This window comes from Phaenicophaeus curvirostris, chromosome 7, assembly GCF_032191515.1.
Source record: "Phaenicophaeus curvirostris isolate KB17595 chromosome 7, BPBGC_Pcur_1.0, whole genome shotgun sequence".
Taxonomy (NCBI): domain Eukaryota; kingdom Metazoa; phylum Chordata; class Aves; order Cuculiformes; family Cuculidae; genus Phaenicophaeus; species Phaenicophaeus curvirostris.
In genome coordinates, this window is record NC_091398.1 from 19,642,979 (window position 1) to 19,664,108 (window position 21,130).

Genomic DNA, 21,130 nt, shown 5'->3' on the forward strand with positions numbered 1-21,130 from the left:
CCATACAGGCAATTGAACAAAACAACACCCCTCATGTCACCAGCGGTGGGATAGGGTGGCACCTGCTGAACAATCCTTGCAGTAAGAGCAACTACAAGACAGCTACGCTTCTTCCTTTGTATTTTCAGTGCTTCATGTCCCAGGAACACACTAACCACAGCACCACAGATCTCATTACAACTACAAGTAAAGGTAATTACAACAGTGCCCTGTGCTGATGTGGTCTAACACCTCCAGTATCTCTCTTCTCCAATGACTTTATTTTACGAGGGATATGACTGACATGGTTTAGGTGACAGGTAAACACCTAGAAAACATTGCTCAGAAAATGAGGCAGAAAGAGATTTAGGTGTTTTTAAGTATGGGGAGGAGTTGTACATTTCATAGAAACTAAGCCATTTATCGTAGGGAATTCTGAGAATTCCTTTTATAAAATCCATGTTTTTTTCCACATTGTACAGCAAGCCATGGCATGCCAGGAAGAGCAAAGGTGCTCCAGTGAGGCTGGCCGTTTTACTAGATAGCAGGGAACCCAAAGATCTGGCAGGAACCATTTCTCTTTGTGAAACCCAACATGCTAAAAGTATAATGTGATATTTATACAGGGGAAAACAAGCTAGATTCTAGCAGTTAGACTTAATTAGCAAGTTAGATAAGGCTCATCTCAGCCAAACTATTCATCTCATCCGTAACTTTTCCTCAGAACTGAAAAAAATAAGATGCTAAACATGAGCTTTTGGAAACTGGAAAAACAGGTAGAAAGAAAGAAAATGGTACTGAGTAAATTGCAGTACTCTCAGCTCCCTTGATTCAGCTGGAATGCATAATATACTTAATAGCGAGAATGTATAAGAAATAGACTAACTCTGCTTGCAAGGAGAAAGGGTGTGTATCTCCAGTCTGTGCTTCGGAGGACCACAGGAAAAAAACCCTTGGTGTGGGTAAATCTGCATCTCTCTCTCAGTATTAATTGTAATCATGTTAACAACATTCAATTGTTAATTTTTCCTAAAGCAGGCTTTAGCTGTGCAGGTGAATGGGGTTTGGTCTTACAGCTGCAGAAAAAAATTACTTAAGATCATACCAGAAGCCTTTGACAGAAGACTATATCTGTATGCTATAATGGACATAGCATATATACTGGTATATTTTTATTTACTGGAGTTACTCTTCATAGCTTTCTAGTGCAGATGCTGTTTTCTAGCCACGGCAACCATTTAAAAACTAGAAGTTACTTCTCCCAGAGAAAACCAGGATTATATCAAAGCAGTTCAGTTCCTCACAACAAAACTCTGTGCTTGGTTTCCAGTACCAAAATTTAACATCGCAACTTTTTCATAAGAATTAAATGGAAAAAGAAATAAAGGGGGAAGAAAAAGCTTTTAGAGTGTTAACTCTCCACGGCAGGAGGAAGCCAGCATGGGCATTGAGCTCGGCACACTCATCCCCTTCTCCCTGCTGAAAGGGACACAAAAAGAACTCTGGCTAAGCATTTATTTTTCTGCTAATGTGAAAGTTTTCTTTTAAAGAGGAAGCAGATTGAACAGAGCACGAGAAAAGAATTTGACTCTGGCTTATTTCCAAAGGGTTTTTTTTTTTCCTGATGATTCACTGTTATCACTAGTATTCACATTACAACCAGCCTCAAAAAGAAATGCCCTAAACCGAAACCAACCCCCTCCTACACCCAACAACAAAAAACCCATAGCACAAAAGCACTGAGAAATAGGATCTTTCCTACTGCTAAATTCTGCTAATAAGCTATGTAAGAAGAGAATCACATAAGATAAGAGTGCCTATGTTCGTTCACATTTGAGTAGTAACATAGCTAAGCCTCTAGATCTGGAGCTTCAGAGCACATCTAAAGATGGTGAATCTTGATAGTATTAAACAAAATGGTTCAGCTATATAATAAAATAAAGAACATCTAAATACCTCCATAGTCTAAAATGCTTAAATTTTCATTATAGTCTTTCCAGTAGCTTTATTTTCAAACAGGAGTTTGTTTGGTTATTCAGGGGGGAGACATAACTGCTAATTCTCTGAACACATGAACAATACAAATGTTCATATTTGTGGGAGCCCTCTCACCCTCAGCTCTGGTGGCAGTCAACTGTGAGCGCCCAGTTTATGTAGCAATTCACAAAGTTGCCATTTTTACATGGGCATTAAAGCTGAAAGCAGGTAAAGCAAGGCCAAAAGGAGGAGTGCTGGTAGGATTGCTTTGCTATTGTGTACATAATTAAAAGAAAATGAGGATACTTGCCGTTCTGATACACTTCTTGACACAAACTAGCATGCAATTACATTTTCCCTGCTTGCAATGGTATTAAGAGACAGGTAAGAATATAAAGCTAACTTGAGCCCAAACACAAATCTATAATTTCAGTAATGTTTTGTTTCCATTTTCAGGAGTTAAAGTTTTCATTTAAGTTTTACCTACAGACACACTCCAGGGGAAAGGCCGTGTTGAGCGGGACTCAACGCAGCAGCATCTATATTCAACCAATATTTTTTTTTGTCCTAGTTTAAGTAATCAGCACAAATACTACTAAAATACTACTCAAACAAAAAAAGAGAGAGATGCAATGCCTTCTTACCCATCCTGATTGTACCATGGCTTCTGTTTTGTCTTTTTCATATCACAGAACTGTCCACCATCCTTACAACGAGAGCTCAGTTGGTTCTAGCTGGAAGAAAGCCTGTACCAAACAGCAGCAATATGACTGTAGCTCTATGGTTAAGGCCTTTTTTCATACAAATTCAACATTCAAACCTTTTTATAAATATCAGTTAATATAGGATTCCAAATTTCCTTCTCACCTTCCAGTTGCAGGAATCCTACCAGTAGCGCTGACTACATTTTTGGGTTCAAGTACACGATTCCTCTCCTCTTTGCCACTCCCATCCTTAAGGGTTTGGGAGGATGCATCTAGGAGCCTTAGGCTTATTATTTGGAAGAAGAGTGAGATCCATGCATGAAAGTATGTTGCTGTCCCCTCAGTGTTTGGAGCCCATGCACTCATGTATCTCTGACACAGCCCAGCACTGAGTGCTGGCATTTACAACCCCATAGGCTGGCCGGCCTACACTTGACAGGAAGCCGTATCCTTCTACTCGCTTTTAGTTGTGAGGCCAAGAACATAAAAGAACAGCAGGTAGCATTTCCAAAATCTCCACACTAGCTTATGCCATCAGCCGTGCAAGAGCTGCACTAGCAAAAAGCTGTAAGAGAACAAACTGGTTTATGCCAGCAGAGGTCAGTGGGTGACTCTCTTGCCAAATGTTTCAGATGCACACCATGTATTACAGAAAAGGTTTCAAAGTCAGTTATGTTCCCTCACCCTGTAACACAGAAAGACGTTCTTTGACCATCTTGCCCTTTCTGATCCCATTAGATACCCAAGCAAATGATGATAATGATGGTGCTTCATTACCATATCCCTGTTCTTCTCTTCAAAATATGCTTTTAGCCTTCTGGCAGACAAAATAAAGGTACATTTGCCATGAGGCTAGGAAGGGAGAGGTGGTAGTTCCCAAAGCCAATGGCTATTTTTACAGTTTCCATTGTGGCTTCCTACCCTAATGTAATTGGTTAAGTGGCTGAGTGGGTTGCTCTGGAATGTACAGAGTATGCTACTTCACCAGCTGGTAATGCTGGTTTTGTATCTTAAATATAATGGAAAAAAAGAACAACAGTTTGTTTAATAGATAAGACAAAACAACTTCTCTCAAGAGTTGATCAGACCATTTGGCTTAGCTGAAAAGCAAGTGAGAAGGAAGAAGCTAATAACATATTGATATAATAACATATTGATAGTCTAAGACAATTTTCCAATAGTAAGGATGTTTTGGCCAATTCCATCAATATATACTATATGACTTCAATGTAAAGTTTACTCATAAGGGAGCTTAGGGTGCTATTTACATGTTTAACTTAAAAAAAATAAGAAAAAGTGGTTATCACTCACCTTTCTGCCCTTCCCATCCAACTCCCATCACAGGTAACAAAGGTCCAAGGACTTTAAAGGTGTAATTTCCCTATGAGCCTTTTCAGCATTCTAACAGTTATAAATTATCATACCAGGTAAAAACAAAATAGAAGTTTCATCAGACCTGGGCACAAAATCACCTGGCCCTAATGCCGAGAGCAGTGAGAGAATATCAACCCATACAACCTTTTCCAATAATAAATTAACAGTCATTCTACCTCACACAAGCTCTTTTCTTCTTTTTAACAGTTACTCTGTTTCTGTGCATCTTTGTTTTCAAAGCTCACAAGAGCTTCTCGCAAAGTTTCTTAAATAGCAGATCTAAACCACAAGCTCTTTAGTTTTTGACCAGTTAACATCAATAGCATTTAAGTAGCTGTGATACAGATGCTTGGGGAAAAAGGTGTATTGAAACACCTCAAAAATCAACATGTAAAACATAAACATACTACATAGCTACATAATTTATTCTTATATCACCAGCAGTGTGGTGAAAGGTAATGCATCTAAACAAAGCTTCTAGGTGAGAGTAATGACATGAGGATTTTACCAGTAGACTTATCTGGAGAGAGCTCAGTCACCCTGCTTGATCACTTCTTTCCCCGCAGATCAGCTTTGTGTATTCTTCTGCTACAGTCTCGCCTAACTTCCCTCTCTAGGCTCAACTACCTTGATGCAAAGTCAAGCAGCAGAAGTCTTAAAAACAGTCTTCGGCACTGCCTACCTGCCATCAAGGCCCCCCAGCCTTGATTGGCTAGCACAGAGCTCCCAAGACAAGCTAAAGAGTTTGTTTGAAAAAATAAAGTAATTTGACATGTATACATATATATATATATGTATGTATGTATGTATTTATATTGGCAGGCACCTCACTTCAGCTTATATCCAAAATGGTAATATGCTCCTCAGCCTTCTCGGCTCAAGATGTAGGCATCTCGTTTAAAAAACAACAAAGGAGAAGGGTAAGCACACAGCACATGTGCTTGAAGTCCGTATCTGGCCTGAACTCAGCACCTCTGTATTACTACCACTGCAAGTTAGTCATGAGGATTTACCAAACAATGAGCAAGCCTGGTTCAGGGACACACGGCTAGGGAGAGAAAGATATTTTAGTCTCAGTGTTCCCCCCAGTATGATGGGAACTACTGACTACTTCACTTCACAACAGAAGTTCAACTGAAAGTATAGCTCTAATGGGCTGTTAAAAAACAGCTAAGAGGCAAAAACTGTAACACAGGAAATTTTTATTTTCAAAATAAAAAGACTTTGTATGGAACATAGTAGATCTGAGTAAATAGGAATACAACAGTCTGTGATTTGATGCAGCGGTTTGCTTTTAGGACAGTCCTTTTACACTCTAAGCAATCAGAAGGTAAGCCCAGCAATTAGGAAAAAAAAAATAAAATCAGTCTTATCCGTCAGAACATGTATTTCTAGAGTCCCTTCTTCACAAAATGTACCTAGAGGGTAAAGCACTTTCCACCTCAGATTGCACAACTACTCACACCATAAAAACAGACAAAGAGAGGACAGGAGATTTTCAATAGGATGGATGATTTATGAAACAGAACTGCAAATCTGAGACATAAATATCTTTTGTTTCTAAATTCCTCTCTCCTGCTGATTACACTGATATAATTTCCAGAAAGGTATAAACTGTGGACTGTTATGTATACACACAGTGCAAATACTGTGCAAGCAGAGAAGTCTAAACCCATGTTTTTTTTCTAGTGCTCAATAAAACCAAGTTGATTCTTCTACTATTCAACCATACATTGTTTATAACATTGCATTCTAAACCTTGTACAAAGCTTATTCAGCAGTTTCCATAACCAAACTAAGTGCATTTATGCATTTTGTGGTTCTCCAGATACAGTTTGCAGGGAACCTTCTTTTCTACAGCCCTGAGTACACATCAACATAGCACATTAGAATTCTTCAGCTCCATTTTCACTATGCTCATGCCTCATTAACAACATCATGCCAAATATCCTTCTATAGTCATGCAGAGCCAGATGCAGAAATATGGCTGGACAGTTAAGGAGTAGAGCACAGCACTAATTGCACTTGTAAGTGCTCACAAATTTTACCCAACCCATTACATGTCCTTATTTATTTTTGAAAGCCTTTTTGATGAAGCAATTGTTCTTCCTCATCTGTTACTACAATCAGGACGTCTTCTAAGAACATTATCTATTTACCTTCATGCTGCTCTATACAACTGGAAGAATAACTTGCTTTAAGCTGGACTGCATTTAGAAAGTCCTTGCTTTTTAATTTTATTCAGAGGTAAAAAAAAATTCAGGCTTCTTATTCCAGTGATTGTCATTGCCCCTGTTCCTGATAACTAAATTCAACAAATACCATCTTCCATCCACTTGTAGCTGGCTAACAGCCACATGAACTACCCCTCTACTTAATCAAGCCCTGGTCTGGAAGCATCCTGCTTCACCGGGACCAGTGCCAATTCTGGAAAGAAGCAGTTCTGCAGTTGCAGCAAGAGCAGGGAGAAGAGACGCACAAAACCAGTAATTTAGGAAAAGGTATATTCTGTTTTATACAGAGTGGTCATTCCACAATATTTACCAGTCTGTTCAGATCACTTTCATCACTAGGCAATGTTAGCATTGGTGCTGGGAAACTTTCAGCAGTGACCTTCTTTCATCTGAGCACAAGTAGAGTGGCACCCCTAATTGTTTCTGCTGCATTTTTAAAGTCACTCTGAGAATCTCCCTTAAAATGGGCAACATGCACCGAGTACTGCATAAAACCAAGCACTAGTGCTTGGAGACTGCTCAGCTGCAACCTTTAGGGCTTCCTTTTTGAACTTAAAAATACACTGTTGTTTTAGAGAATTCTTAGCTTCTACTCAATCATTTATGTTCAGTAAGAGTCTGTATTGCAGAAGTTGGCCTGGAGTTAAGCACATACCTTTCCCCATTTGGTCCTCTGGGAACTGAGGACCTGAGTGCCCTGAATTTTCAGAACATCTGTATCTTTTTATCATCAACTTCAAAATATAAATAAACCTGTAGCATGAAACACTGCATGAGTACAACCCTAATGGCTCAAAGCCCCATTTCCTTTCAGGGGAAGAAAAAAAAAAAAAAAAAGAAGAAAAAAAGGAAGAAAGCAAGGACTGATGCTATCTGACTTGCAAAGTTGTTTAAAAAGAAAACAAACAACATGTGGGCAAAGACCTTCATTAAACAGTTTTCCCAAGTATGGTTTGCACTGAGGTGAGTGAAAGTTCTTTATCCTTTTTACCCAAAAGGGAAGAAAGGCAGGCACTGGCTTTGTAATCTCATTTGATTGAACAATTCACTGTAGGCAATAATGTGACGTCGGTGAAAGAGTACATAATCTAAAAGGCAGTCGCAGCTTCAGTCTTCCATTCCAAGTTCTTGTTTCAGACTGAAAGACAAGTAGAAAAATGAGTTAGCTTGTAGCAAAACACTATTTGGAAACTCTTTAGACAAACTAGCCCTGACAATAAACACAGCTAGAGCTGAGGGCCAAAAGACAGAGTGGATGTAGCACTCCTTTTGGGTAAGAACCAACATGTCAGAAAAATCATGTGGTAAAAGTCTCAGATTTTAAAGGCAACAAGGACCGATCTCGAGATTTAGCTGACAAACTGGGATGTGGAGAACTCTCCCAGTTTTGAGTTGCTTATCCCACTTAAGAGCAGAGCCAAGCCACTGCCATGCTGCATACTGACCTTTTCAAGTAGGCGTGCACGTTGTCATAGCCATGGTACTTGGCCAGATAGACCAGGACACCTGTAGCACATCGGCCATCCCGCTGTCTGCAGAAGCTACAGTTGCAGATTCCGCGACATGGTGGGCATGTCCAAGTCTAGACAAAGGACAAACAAGCCTTTTTAGCTGATCTGGAATGCCAGACACGATTCACACCCACAACTTAGAAGAGGGTCTTGCTCCACGAGCGAGTTCTGCAATGAACATCACTGCTGCAGAAATTGTCTAAACCAGGGCAAGAATGCAAATTCTTCAGCCTGAAAGGGGTTATACTCTCCTTGCCTGCCCTGTGCACAACCACTGGAAGCTTTCCACTCTGCTGAATTCCTGCACAACCTCCACAACAGCAGCACTCTGTCTACAACACAGTTCCTCTCCATAGGGCATTAAGCACTAAAGCAAGGCAAGAGAGAACATTATTCTGATGCTTAAATACTAGAGTATTCTGACAGCTGCTCTGCTCTCATAGTTTACTCTTGCAAAATAAAGCTACAGAAGTAGTAACTACATCAAGTTTTACACAACACAAGATTCCACAATTCAGTTTTTATCAAACCAGGACTGAGTTATCCACTACAGTCACTGTAAGCCGTTTCCCCGCTTCCCTTCTAAACTATTGCTATGAGTAACCAATGCATATCTCTGCTCAAACTGAGCACAATAAAACCAATACTCAAAACTATCTTACCGGATCCAGTAACGCCGTTCTGACATCTTCCCCATACCTATTGCGGAGGCACGGCCCACAGAATTGGCCCCGTACTCCTATGCAATCAGGGTTACGACAATTTGTCTTGGTGTCTGTGGTTTTCTGGCGACATTGATGACAGGTGGATCCCTAGAACACAGGGAAAGTAGCTCAGGAACAAGACATTACAGATAGCTTTTTAGTTAGGGGCAGAGCATTTAGCAGGTAATCTCTTTGGCAGCTAGCAGTGCTTATCCTGAAACAGAAAGTCACCTTGCAAGTTTCAACTCAGACTGTTTTAAAACTGCATCTTTAGTGTCCATTAATCACTTTCCCCAGCTGGTATCACCTAGGTACTACAGTTGTTCCAGGGTGAAAGCAAGATAATTGGCTTGGTAAGAGTCATTCTACAAGTACAGGAAAAGATAAGAGGTGATGTTTCAAGATCTCAGGCATACTTCTTCCAAAAGACACATACCTCCAGTGAGAGGGGAGTCTGCTCTACTTGATGCTAAGCCATAAGCAGGGAATAACAAGAAAATTACTTCACAAAATATGCATTTCATAACGTCGGAATATACTTACCATGGCCCTGTTATACACTTTATCTCTTGCAGATCCACAAATATTATTCAGCTCTTCCTCTGTTATCTCTTCAACTGGGCGCACAATGTGTGGAAAAGCCATGGCACCACGGTGACCCCTCCTGGGAGTTCGAGCTTCATGCTGAATAGTGAAGACACAATACTTTTAGTATTTGTTTCAGCAAAAACTCTACACAAACAAGGTGGGGACCTTCAAAGCAATGCCAAGGTCTCAAATACTCATCATACATTTAAACGAGAGATAACAGATCTTTGCAAAGACATATGACATGGATGCAGCTTTAGCACCTTCTCTTGATCTGTCACCTTCAGGGTGCAGAAGTGCTACTGCAATTGGAAGTCATACATCAAAGATAAGGCGGGAGAAAATGGAGAACACATACAATATTCTATTCTCTGTACTTATTCCAGGTCATGGCATACTCAAAATCTTGATTAACTCTGTATGAATTGCTCTGTATGAACTGCCATTTTCTTGAAGGGATACAAAACCACCTTCATGATCAACCTGCAACAGGAAAATTAGAACCTCAACATACCTCCAGGCCTTCATCAGACATCTTTCTTCTTCTCACTAAGATGTACGGGTCATCACCTTCCTCTTCTGGTAAAGGAGTAGGAGGACCTTCAATCAGGGACCTGGATCTTGTGTGAGGCCGAGAACTTCGGTCTGGGTTCCTCCTCAAAGCACTTCTGGGCAACGAACGTCTTGGAGGTCGCTTTGGTCCCTAGTAATGTTTAAAAGCCTCTAATCAAACAGGCGAACACACAGACAGTTCCTGTCCCTACTGTGAATTCCTCTCCCATAAGACATGCCTTCCTTCTGTCTTTTCTAAAGAAGGCATCTCCCCACTGTCCCAAATCAGAAAACACAAGGTAAAAACATCCTATGCAAATTCATCTTGGACGTTCTGCTAGCTGCAGAGAAACTTAAAAGCAAATTTGTGTCCATGCAGGTATAAGGTAAATTAATTCCCCCATGCTGCAGCAGAATCCTTTGCCTACGAGTAGTTGCAACTTTTAGTGGTGTTGCCACCTTCACACAACTTCCAGGTAAATTAGCAGTAAAATTCATTACATTGCCGATTCACAACCCAACCTTCTTTAAGGACCTAGTTAGGCCACATGTTAAGTTTTTTTCCCAAGGCTTCAAACTCACAGAATATTCAGGCTTGAGCTTAAAAGTCTGAGCTGCCTCCCTTATCTCCAGCCTTTGATAAATGCGTATTTACAGAGCACCTTGTTTCATTTTATTGGCCTGTGGAGACAGCTAACCTTTATGAATGAATCCATTCAGCTTTGTACAGTGGCAAATCAAAAGACAATTGCACAATGAGGATGTCTGTTTTAGGAAGCAATAAAATTCTGAACTAGACTTTGATTTACATGGTTTATTAAGTTTTTCAATTGAGTCCTAGTTTGTTACGTCAGAAACACGTCTTGGAAATCTGAAGGTAAGTATAGTACGTTTATACTTACAGGACTGACAGTTGGCAATGATTTTCTTCCACCAAAGATACCAGAAACACTTTGCAACTCAGCCATTAGTTTTGCAAGCTAAGGGGGAAAAAAAGGAAGCAAAGTCTTAGAAGGGTGTTTATGTGCTATTACAGACTATTAAGACTACAAGTACAATCACTTATAGAAAATGTAGTCGCTCTTCAACTTTCTACTTTTACGTTTTATTTATGTCTTAGTAATTACGAGTAATTTGAAAACACTCAAACTTAATGTAGAAGCCCTATTTTTTTGGCCTACAGATTTTACGAAAGCCTTTGGATTTTCACATACCAGTGGACAAGAAGCATCAGATTTAAATATTAGGAAAGTAAATTCCTCTTAATGAATTCACATAATTCCCATTAAGAGTTAATCTGAACAACTAGAGAAGTCCTCTAAGAGTCAAAAAGCGGGGAGGAGAGCAAAGAAGGGGGAGTTCCCCACCAGGAGCTGAGTACTTGCCATAGCTTTGTTTTCCTTTATGTTTAAAGCTCTTTTTTCTAAAAACAAGGCACCCTTTTCTTCAGAGTCAGAGTCGGAATCTGGAGCAGGCATCAGCTTTTCAGGAACAGGTTCCACCTCGCCCTTCCTCCTCTCCGATCTTCGAGGTGGAAACTTCATGGCTACTTTTAGAGGAACAGGGCATTTCTGCCTTCTCCGAGCTACCGCACTTTCAGCACTTCGATCACTCTCCTCTGAATCTGATCCCAATTTCTGTTAACAAACCAGAATGGAAGCACATAAATCCAAATAAGTTTCTCTGCAATTAAATTACAGTTCAATATTTTTGGGGGGAGTGGTTAAAGAGGCAATGTGGCCAAAATCTAGACCTTTAAATCTCCAGTCCTAGTACTCTTGTAGATTTTAAGGGGGAGAAGGGGGAGAGGCGGGGGGGGCAGGAGGCACAGATAAAAAAAAAAACTCTCAAGGAAAGCCATGCTGTACTGCCACAATACATCAGAAAAGGAGCTTGGTTTCAATCGCAGCAGTCTCTGCTATCATTTGCAGGTTTAATAGCAAAGTTAGTTTGTGTGCAAGTGCAAGAAAAAGAACAGCCTTTAAAAGCTTTGATTTTGCAGTATCTGGCTGTAAGAAAAGCAACTACACAGTTCTCAGCACAGGGTCAAACCCAAGTCCGTAAGGTGGCAATAGCCACCTTGCAGCACAACAATATCAGGTGAAAACTTCCTTTAGACCCTGTCAATGAAATAATTTTGGATACAATCCCAGTATTACTTTGAATTCTGATGCTTTGCTTACAATTTTTGCAAGAACCAAGGGTTCATTGAAGACAGAAATGAATTTGTTTAATTAAAAGCTTACTTTGCAGTAAGATTTGACTTTTCAGTTTAGGCTCAGTAAAAGTCTTATTTTGGTCATAAATAACAGCCGGCTTCCTGCATCATATGCAATAGACCATCAGTCTCAAATGGCAAATCTTATTTGCACATGGTTTTTATTAAACAAAGTATGTACTTCTAGTTGCCCATTATGCTTAGCTATCCATTTTTTTACTTACTTATCTATTCCAGCTTTGTCTCCTACTTATTTTCTTTATTGTTGTGCGTTATTTAACGTGGACATATCCCCTTCCAACCTGATATTCTTCTCTTCTAGTCATTCCTCAGCACATTCTGACATTACAACAAACCTATTTTACGCCAAACATGGTATTACTTCCATCTTTTCTACTAAATAGCAACTGCTGGTCCTTTTAAGCAATAAAACTGATCCTCCACTGAAGTCAAGGAAAAGCAGGAAGGCAGATTTCACCATCTAGCACTATTTCTCTGCTACTAAAGAAGCAAAGCATTTCCTGTTACACTGTCAGAGCACATGCCTGACTGCAGGTCAATATACACAGAAATTTTTCTCGGATTTACTGGAGTCCATGGGCTGGCGTAACACTTCATACTGAGCAAACCAGAAATGTTAGAGTAATAGAGTAATATCCAGCAAGGGCAGTTTTAAAAGGTATTAGATTTGGAAACTCATAAGGCAGATTTTTCTTCTGAACTTGCAAAGCTCAGAAGCCTGGGGCTTTTTACAGCAACAAAAAGAAAATGAAACTGTAGTTACATGACATAAAAGTACATTGAAGTAAATGCGATGCTTCTTTCTGACAACACGTGACTTTCAAGCTGAGGCCTCGGTTATTTTTTTATTAAGAATTTAAATTTTATATTGCAAACTAAAATCAGCTCTTACCAATGCATTTTGAATCTCATTTTCTGAAAAGCCACAGAAGGATTCATCATCAGAAGCTTCATGGAAAATTTTTGCCAATTCTTCTTTAATATCTGATCTAAACTTGCGTTTCTATGAAAAATAAAATATCCTTTAACTGAAGTTGTACAGCAAATGATTCATATTTACAAGTGCAGTATAAGTAAATAATTTTTTTAATAAAGAAAAAAATATGTAAGGCATTTAACAAGGGATCTCAGAACTGCAGTTGCAAATTATCAGGCATGTTAGGGTAGATGACATTTCAAAGGCTGGAATAAAGAGCTAATCCATCTCCAACAATTACCACCTAGAGACACAAATACAGAAAGAAATGAAATTACAGCACATAGCATAGATTCATAACTACTGCACAAATACATAAGCAGAGCAAGCAGTTTGAATTGTGCACAAAACATTTATCAGCTTTACATTTTTGCAAGCTTTACTAGCGCTGCACTTTAGTTTTATTTGACTTTGTACTGCACTTACCGTGTTTGCAAAATTATCAGAACCAAAACTATCACAACTGTCATCAGATGATGAGGATGTTTCCATGGGAATCAGTTTTGTGCTTCGGAATCTCGTTAAGGGTCTCCTTCCTGAACAACGTTGGCGCTGCAAAAGGACAATAGCAACACCGTTAACAGCAGAGACCACACTAGCTTTTAAGAACACCTTCAAATTACAACTTAGGATATTTTGACGTTTTAGGATGTGTAACTACTGAATACAAGTCAGATGAATTATCATCAACTTTCAAATAACTCCCAAAGTTCGAAACAGGAACAATTTCTGCTCAGATAAAGTTCCAATCCTTGTTATAATGAGTTTTGGTAGTTTAGAAATACTTATATAACGTATTACATATATTATATACTTATTAAATACTTATATAACGTAAACAGCAAGGCAGAAACACACGCACCAACCACACCCTCCCCCACTCGTTACAGGCAACGCTGGAAACAAGCACAAGCGCTCGAACAGTACCTAGAAGCCTGCTTTGATTTATTAATTACGTTGAGTTTGAGGCAAACGCTAAACACGCTGCAGCTGCTAAGGAAGGGACTAAGGCTGGAGAGAAGAGGAGTTTGGAGACAACTGTTCTAGACACGATAGCTCGCAGTTTGTTATCGCCAGGCCGAGATGCCCTTTCTGAGGGGATGCGGGTTTTCTTTTCCTTTTCCACCGGCGGCGGCGGCGACGCGGGGGCCACGAACGTTGCGGGCCCAGGGCGACCGACCGGTAACGGCCCCAGGGCGGGGGGCGGGCAGAGACATCCCCCACCCCACTGCCTCCGCGCTTCGGGAACGGGGAAACTTCGCGGGCCCGGACACAAAGGGGCGAGGGAGCGCCCGGAGGCCCGGGACGGGAGGAAAACGCGCCTCCCGCGGCAGGGGCCGCCCGCCCCGCCACCGAGCGCGGCTCCGCGGCAGGGATCCCACCACCCCCCCCCCCAAGCCCAGCCCGGGCAGGAGAAGGAGAAGGAGAAGGAGAAGCGAAAGAAGGAGGAGGAGGAGCGGCAGGAGCCGCGCTGACCTGCGGGCGCGGCGGGGCCATGCTGGCGGCGGGGCGAGGCGGGCGGCAAGACGCGCGCGGGAGAATGAAGGTTCGCGCCAAAGCGCCGCGCGCGCGGGGGGGCGGGGCCGGACGGCGCCTTTCCCGCGCTCGCGCCCGCGTCCTGGCAGATGCGGTGGCGCCCGCCGGCGCGGGGCTCGCGGCGGCCCCGGCCCCGCTCAGGAGCCGGAGAGCTCTCCCGGGGCACCCCCGGAGGGGATAGCGCAGGGGAAACGCGTGCGGGTTTTTGTTTGTTTGGTTGGGTTTTTGTGAGGTTTTTTATTGGTTGGGGTTTTTTTTCGGTTCGCGGAGCTGCAAGGACCTGCCCAGTGGCGCGAAAAGCGCCCGGCCCGGGTTGGGGGCGGGGGGCGCCGCCCGCGTGGGGCCTGGCGCTCGCTTTCTCTCCTCCTAAGAGCTTTTTATAGGCCGGGACCGCGTTTGTTATCGCCGCCCTGACGGAAAAAAAACCCCAAAGCTGCAGGTTCTCGAGAGGGCGGGGAGCGCCCAGGCGCTGTGGAGCCTCCGCGTCCCCGCCGGGCACCCCCCGCGCCTCCCGGGGAGCTGCCTCTGCTGAGCTTTACGAATAAAGTGTTGCTTGAAGACAGCCCAGAGGGAAACGGGTCGGGAGTCGTTGTAAAGCATTTCATGCCACGTTTGCAGTGTCGCGTTAAAGCGAATACAGCCCTTAAATGCAGCGAAACAGCTGCGGGGTGACTGCTGTTCAGTGCCCGTGGTCATGGGAGAAGCCCTAGAGAAGCTGCGTGGCCTTCGCGGCCTCGGCGTTTGCTGTAACCCTCCTCATCCCGTGGGTTGGGCACGGTTCGGTGCAACTGTAGCTGCTCAGTGTTCCCAGGCACCTTCCCGACTGCGGGCGAGTCCTCATTGCAATCTGGGCAAGGGAAGAAGGCCCCGTGCACGTGCAGCGCACACACAAACCCGCGCCGGGGTAAAGCGAACCACAAATCATCTCTAAGCCAAAGCCTGTAAATAGGCTGCGGGACAATAGAGAGTACAAGAGCCCTTGTGGAGGCTTTCTGTGGGCATTACTTTTCCTGAGTGAGCTGCTGTGTAAAAGAATCTCCATTTTAACTAAGCCCATAATTACGTACTTACCTGCGCCGCTGGCTCCTCAGCACATGCACAAAAGCAGGTGAACTAAACTCTTCTCCCAAGACCAGACTACGCTCGATCCCTTTAAGCCCATTGCCACCCAGGGTGGTTTCCAACCAAGAGAGCTCAGTTGGGAGGATGTTTCCTGAAATTTCATAGAATCATAGAATCACCAGGTTGGAAAAGACCCACTGGATCATCGAGTCCAACCATTCCTATCAAACACTAAACCATGTCCCTCAGCACTTCGTCCACCCGTGCCTTAAACACCTCCAGGGAAGGTGAATCAACCACCTCCCTGGGCAGCCTCTGCCAGTGCCCAATGACCCTTTCTGTGAAGAATTTTTTCCTAATGTCCAGCCTAAACCTCCCCTGGTGGAGCTTGAGGCCATTCCCTCTTGTCCTGTCCCCTGTCACTTGGGAGAAGAGGCCAGCACCCTCCTCTCTACAACCTTCTTTCAGGCAGTTATAGAGAGCAATGAGGTCTCCCCTCAGCCTCCTCTTCTCCAGGCTAAACAACCCCAGCTCTCTCAGCCATTCCTCATAAGGCCTGTTCTCCAGCCCCTTCACCAGCTTTGTTGCTCTTCTCTGGACTCGCTCCAGAGCCTCAACATCCTTCTTGTGGTGAGGGGGCCAGAACTGAACACAGTTTGATATAGTCTATATCAAACTATAGACTATATGTCAAACTATGTAGACTATAGACTATATTTGATATAGTCTTACTTTTTTCAGAAAAATGATTTACAAATACAAGTTTACTTACATGCCCTCAATGGATGGGCAGAACAAACTTACCAACTGGCTTTATCATGATGGATAAAGTTTCTTAATGTTTGTCCAGATGTAGGCAGCACCACTGTCCCACGTTTACAGCTGAGGACATGCAAAGGTGAACCCAGGTGAGCACAGCATTTTCAGCCACAGTTAACTCAAATTAGGCTAAATGTGAGTGGAAGAAAACATCCCTGCCCGTTTGGTCCCCTGGTCCGGGTCCTGTCAGCCTCTCCATCTCCCCTGCTGCCCAGCTGCAGGGTGAACTCACCCCTTAGGGCTCATGTGTCAGTGAAGATTATCTGGAGTATTTCATCAGGTGTTCCCAAGAAAATAGTCTCTTAAATTCTCATCTTTCCTTGAAATGAGTTGTTAGCGGCCCTTGGAAGACCTGCTGAGGGAATCCGCTGAAATTGCAGAGGGACGTGTTGTAGACTGAGCGTGCAATGCTTTCTGCATCTGTCTAGGGGAAGCAAAGTTGTTCACACATTAGGACCTTCAAGCAGTAGCAAGAACGTGGACGTCCAACAATAGCTCCATTGTTAGAAACACTGACTGCCCTTTGTTCCTCCAGGGTGAAGGACAAGAGCTGCCCTGCACGTCACCTGCTGATGTGGGCTGTTGGCGTTGCAACACAGCTTTTCCCTCTACAGGCTCCTGCCCTGTACCTGGCTGTCTTATACACTTCTTAACTATGAAAAATGCATTTTAAGCTCCAGTTCTTTTTGCTTTTTTTCAATAGGGGCAATACATTTCTACCTGCTGAAAATAATACATGGATGTATTAATTAATGTTTGTGTGATGCTGGTAATTGTTGTGATGGGACTTGCACAGTGACAGAGGTGCAAGTATTTCAGTGGAAAGGGAGAGTTTGGATTCTCACGTTTGCAGAGTACCTGTAGCACAATGCAATACACATATCTTAGCTCTATAGAAAAGAGTAAGATTGCAGCCACTAATGACAGTAATTAAAAATTTCTGTAAGAGCTGTCCAATCACCTCTTCATCTGAGCAAATTATAGTGTGTTATTGAAACCGTTAGTGCAATAAAATGAAGCTAAAAACCTTTTGCATTAAAATAATTAGACATTGATTTATGACTTAAATTGTAATTCAGTAACCTATAACACACACTAATTGTTTTTCTCTCTCTTGAAAGGTGTGTTTCTGTAAAGATCTGATCAAGCTTATGTATTTGTTCATGTGTCACCCTCCAGCGGCTAACGCTACTATACAAGACATAATAAGGTGTGTAAACAGGTAACCTGCTATTGATTGCAACCCAGAAATTACACTTGCTCTTATACAGAAGCAAGAGGATGGCCAGTTTTTCTAATTATAGTTAGACCTCTACATGTTTGCTGGACATGCATGCATCATGCATGTTGAGTTGAAGGTGGTCATACCTGATCCTATTCCATACCGTGTTTCTTTGACAGAAACTGGTGACACTATAGAAAGGGAAAGAATAAGAGGAGGAAAACCAAAGGAATATGTACAGCCCATGGAGAGAAAAAGCGCAGCTGATAAATGCATCTAGGAGCTATATTCATAAGTACACTAAGAGAATGGCTGCAATGTGGTCAGTTTTGATAGAAATCTTAATGTTTATTCCAAGAATACGTTATAGCAGACCATTCAGAGACCATAGCATTGTGATGCACATTATGGGTGTGCAATTATAAAGCTCATTTGAGTAACCTGTGGCCATTCCACCATATGCATAGCAAAAAATATTGCTGATATGCAATAGCTACTTTTAAAAGCTCAAGATCCCAGTCCTTTCACTCTTGGGTTTTGTTTTACGTTTCCTTTTGAAAACACAAAATACATTAAGTCACATCATAAAGAAATTGCTTACAAAATGTTCTGCAAATGCATAACTGTGGGAAACAGGAGGCTATCAGAAAATAACCAAAAGTGCTTAGTGCAGTCTGGGTTTCTGCACTTCTGTATCAGCTTTGCCACTGCCTCTTCGTAAGTGTTGATTCCCCTTGCCTCCACCAGTCTTCAGCGAGTTGCAGTTGCGGGGAGAGGATGGGAGTGGGGAGACAGGCGATGGCTGAGCCTTCTCCCCAGGGACCCCTCTCCTGGCAGCTCTTTCAGGAAGGAGGAACGGGAGGGACAGATACGATGCCTCTCTCGGGGCTAATTACTGCCTGCCGGGGGTCCCAGTTTCAGGTCCTTCTTGTGGGTTTGGATTTTTTAACAGCATGAGGGAAATCCCCTTTCTCTGCTGGAGGGAGCCCTAGCTTTTCTTGCTTAGACAGGAAAATAAATGTGTATGTTGCACACCAGGTATATTAAGCCACTTTATTCCGTATAGCACAGTGTTGGTGTCTCTAGGCCATCGGCACCCGCAAAACCACTTCATGAAGCTTCTAGGAGGAGGCACCGACCCTGAGGACAGGCAGGTGGCTGGGGTGGGAGTGGTGGGATGTGGCTGTGGGGAGTGTAGATGGTGCTGGGGTGGGAGCTGCACACTTTACTCCTGCTTCTCAGCCGCCCTGGGCTGCCACTGCCTCCCAGTGCCGTTCCTCTGTCCTCTGAGATGTTCATCTCAAATGCTCGATGTTTACACGTCCTCAAACGTGATCTTGGCAGACCCTTTATTAGTGTTATTGCCGTAATAGACTTCTCCTCCATAACCTCTAACTTTTTGCAACAAACTGGCTTGAACTGCTACACTTTGGCACTTCATTAGATACGAAAATTATGTAAAAACCCTTCTATGGTGGACATATATACAGAAAGAAATTCTGTCAGATGTAATTTTCAGAAGCAGCACAGCTATTTGGTTCCATTTTAGTGACGTGAAATGTCAAGAGGTCCCTCAGTTTGGGGTTTTTCCACAATTACAAAGGCAACTGCTCATCTTTCCCAGCCGAAAGTAATAATAATAATAATAATTAGATCAAAGTGCATTCTCTAGCACAGTCAGAAAAATCAGGCATGTATGTTTGATGCACAGTCCCGTATGCTTGCCAGCATTTTTTTATAAAGCCTTAAAACACTTGGGGTTTGATCCTCAACACCTTCAGCTGAGCTGGAGAGGAGGACAGCAGTAACGGGTGCGCCAGCTGAGAGCTGTTCCTCGGAGTGAAGGAGGAGGGGGATGCTGAGGGTTTGGGAAGCAGCCGTTCCCTAACTCAGCTCAGCAAATTGCCTGATTGTGGTCAGCACATGGGGTCTAGGGTGGTGCCCAGGGAGGGGGGCGTTGCTGTAAGACATGACCAATTGCTAGAAAATAATCAGTGGGAGCAGGTTAGAAAGAGCAAAACTACAGTAACAAATGTTTTCTTTAAAAAGTAAACAATGCTCAAACCCACTCCTCACTGGTGCCAGTGAGAAAGCAGGTTCTCATGGGCCGTTAGCTTGGCTGTGGTAGTGCTGTGGGGAGGCACGAACAAGCACTCTCTCCTCCCAGCTGAACAGGAACTGGGTTAGCTTCCTCTTGCATTTAACGGAAATAATCCATCAGCAGCAACGACACCTGTGAACCGCAGCCCTGAAAACCACCATCCCTGAGAGCATGGCCGTGTTTTATCTGTTGGCATCCTGTTCCTGAGATCTGTGTGTACAAGGGGAGACAGGGACCTGCAGGCAGGTCTCCGCAGCAGCACCGCAGGATGCTCAGGTCACAGGTCCCACGGTCGCCCCACCCCACACGCTCAGGATGACCAGATCCCACCAGCACAGTACATCATGGCAGCAGTTGGACAGGCTGAAACCCCGGCAGCTGCATTCCCCAGTGAAACGGGGTCAGACAGCGACAGCATCTCCCCTCTCTGACCTTTGTTTGTCTTTCTGGCCAACACAGCACAGGTGTAGTGTTTGGTATGTGCTTTGAAATCAATGCAAGGCCAAAGCAACAACTAGAAATGTTGCAAGAGATTACAGCGCTGCCCAGATCAATTATTGAGCTTGGTGAAATTCCAGCCCAGGCCACAAAAAAGTTCCTCTGCAGCTCCGCTGACCCAGTATGGATTAACGATCACAGGGGGTGAGTAATAGCCTGGGGTTGTTAACGCCTTTGGAGCCTCTTGGACTGTTCAGTGGGCTGTCACCTCCGCAACAATCATCCTTCTGTGAATTTGCAAAGGCTCCATGGGAAAAGGAAAAGCTTGTGTGAGGTGTTACTCTGCTGTTTCATCCTCTCCCCATCTGGGCGCATGAACCCTCTGAGCAGGCCTGTCTCCTCCTTTCAGAAACGCCTTTGACTGCTGAGCAAGCTGCATGTAGGCAGCCCCCTCAAGCTCTGCCTCTGCACGTGAATAAAAGGGGTCTGTGTGCGCGGGACTGGGCAGTGGGTTTGCTCCAGGGAGTCTCCCATACACGTGTTACCCGCTCTGCTTAGGAGCAGAGTTTTCACAGGCACTGGAACCACCAGATGCTTTGCAGCACAGCAGCATACGAGCCTCTGACCTGCAGGACACAGGAACGTGTGCCCTAAGAGCACAGTCACTTCTCTGTGCAGGACTGCACCAGGCTGCTGGGCTGCCTTTCAGTCCCTCTGTGGAGCAGGTCCCCAGGACACTCGCCTCTTACGACCAGTCCCTCTGATGGTAGCGGCAGGTACCCCAGTGCTGCTGGGGAAATTTGTGTACTTAGGAAGCCAATATCCACCAGTTCTGGGACACCTTGCTGAGCTAAAGAAGAATGATTGCTAACCTTCATGTTAAGTGCTTGCTCTCCATCCTCCTGGTTTTCTTTCCTTCTTTTTTTTTTTTTAAAGGCATAGTTAGATATATTGGAAAGACCAAAAAAAAAAGCATTAAAAAATGAACTACACATTTTTGTGGGCTGAAAAAGAAAGAAGTCTCAGCATAATTTTTATTCATGCCATGAGGACATCAGCTGCGGGAGGAAAGCCTGTATGGTTTCAGAAAACCCAGGACCATAATGCTTTTCCT

General features: G+C 43.4%; 1 protein-coding gene across 1 annotated transcript; it reads right to left on the reverse strand.

Moving 5' to 3' along the window:
• Window positions 1–5,234: 5,234 nt before the first annotated feature.
• CDCA7 (cell division cycle associated 7) lies at window positions 5,235–14,344 on the reverse strand. Its single transcript, XM_069861118.1, has 10 exons — window positions 14,315–14,344; window positions 13,265–13,390; window positions 12,755–12,865; window positions 11,009–11,260; window positions 10,526–10,603; window positions 9,586–9,774; window positions 9,027–9,167; window positions 8,442–8,591; window positions 7,714–7,850; window positions 5,235–7,406 (listed from the first exon to the last, which is right to left on the reverse strand). The coding sequence occupies exons 1-10, from the start codon at window positions 14,333–14,335 to the stop codon at window positions 7,376–7,378; spliced, it is 1,236 nt and encodes a 411-aa protein (XP_069717219.1). The 5' UTR covers window positions 14,336–14,344; the 3' UTR covers window positions 5,235–7,375.
• Window positions 14,345–21,130: the final 6,786 nt, after the last annotated feature.

Bases quoted from the DNA above. Each gene is read 5' to 3' on its own strand.
- CDCA7 (XM_069861118.1), bottom strand. From the start codon at position 14,335: ATGGCCCCGCCGCGCCCGCAG. The intron at 11,261-12,754 runs GTAAGAGCTGAT...GTTTGTTAACAG, and splicing joins ATGAGATTCAAAATGCATTG to AAATTGGGATCAGATTCAGA. The intron at 10,604-11,008 runs GCAAGTACTCAG...TTTCCCCCTTAG, and splicing joins TAAAGGAAAACAAAGCTATG to CTTGCAAAACTAATGGCTGA.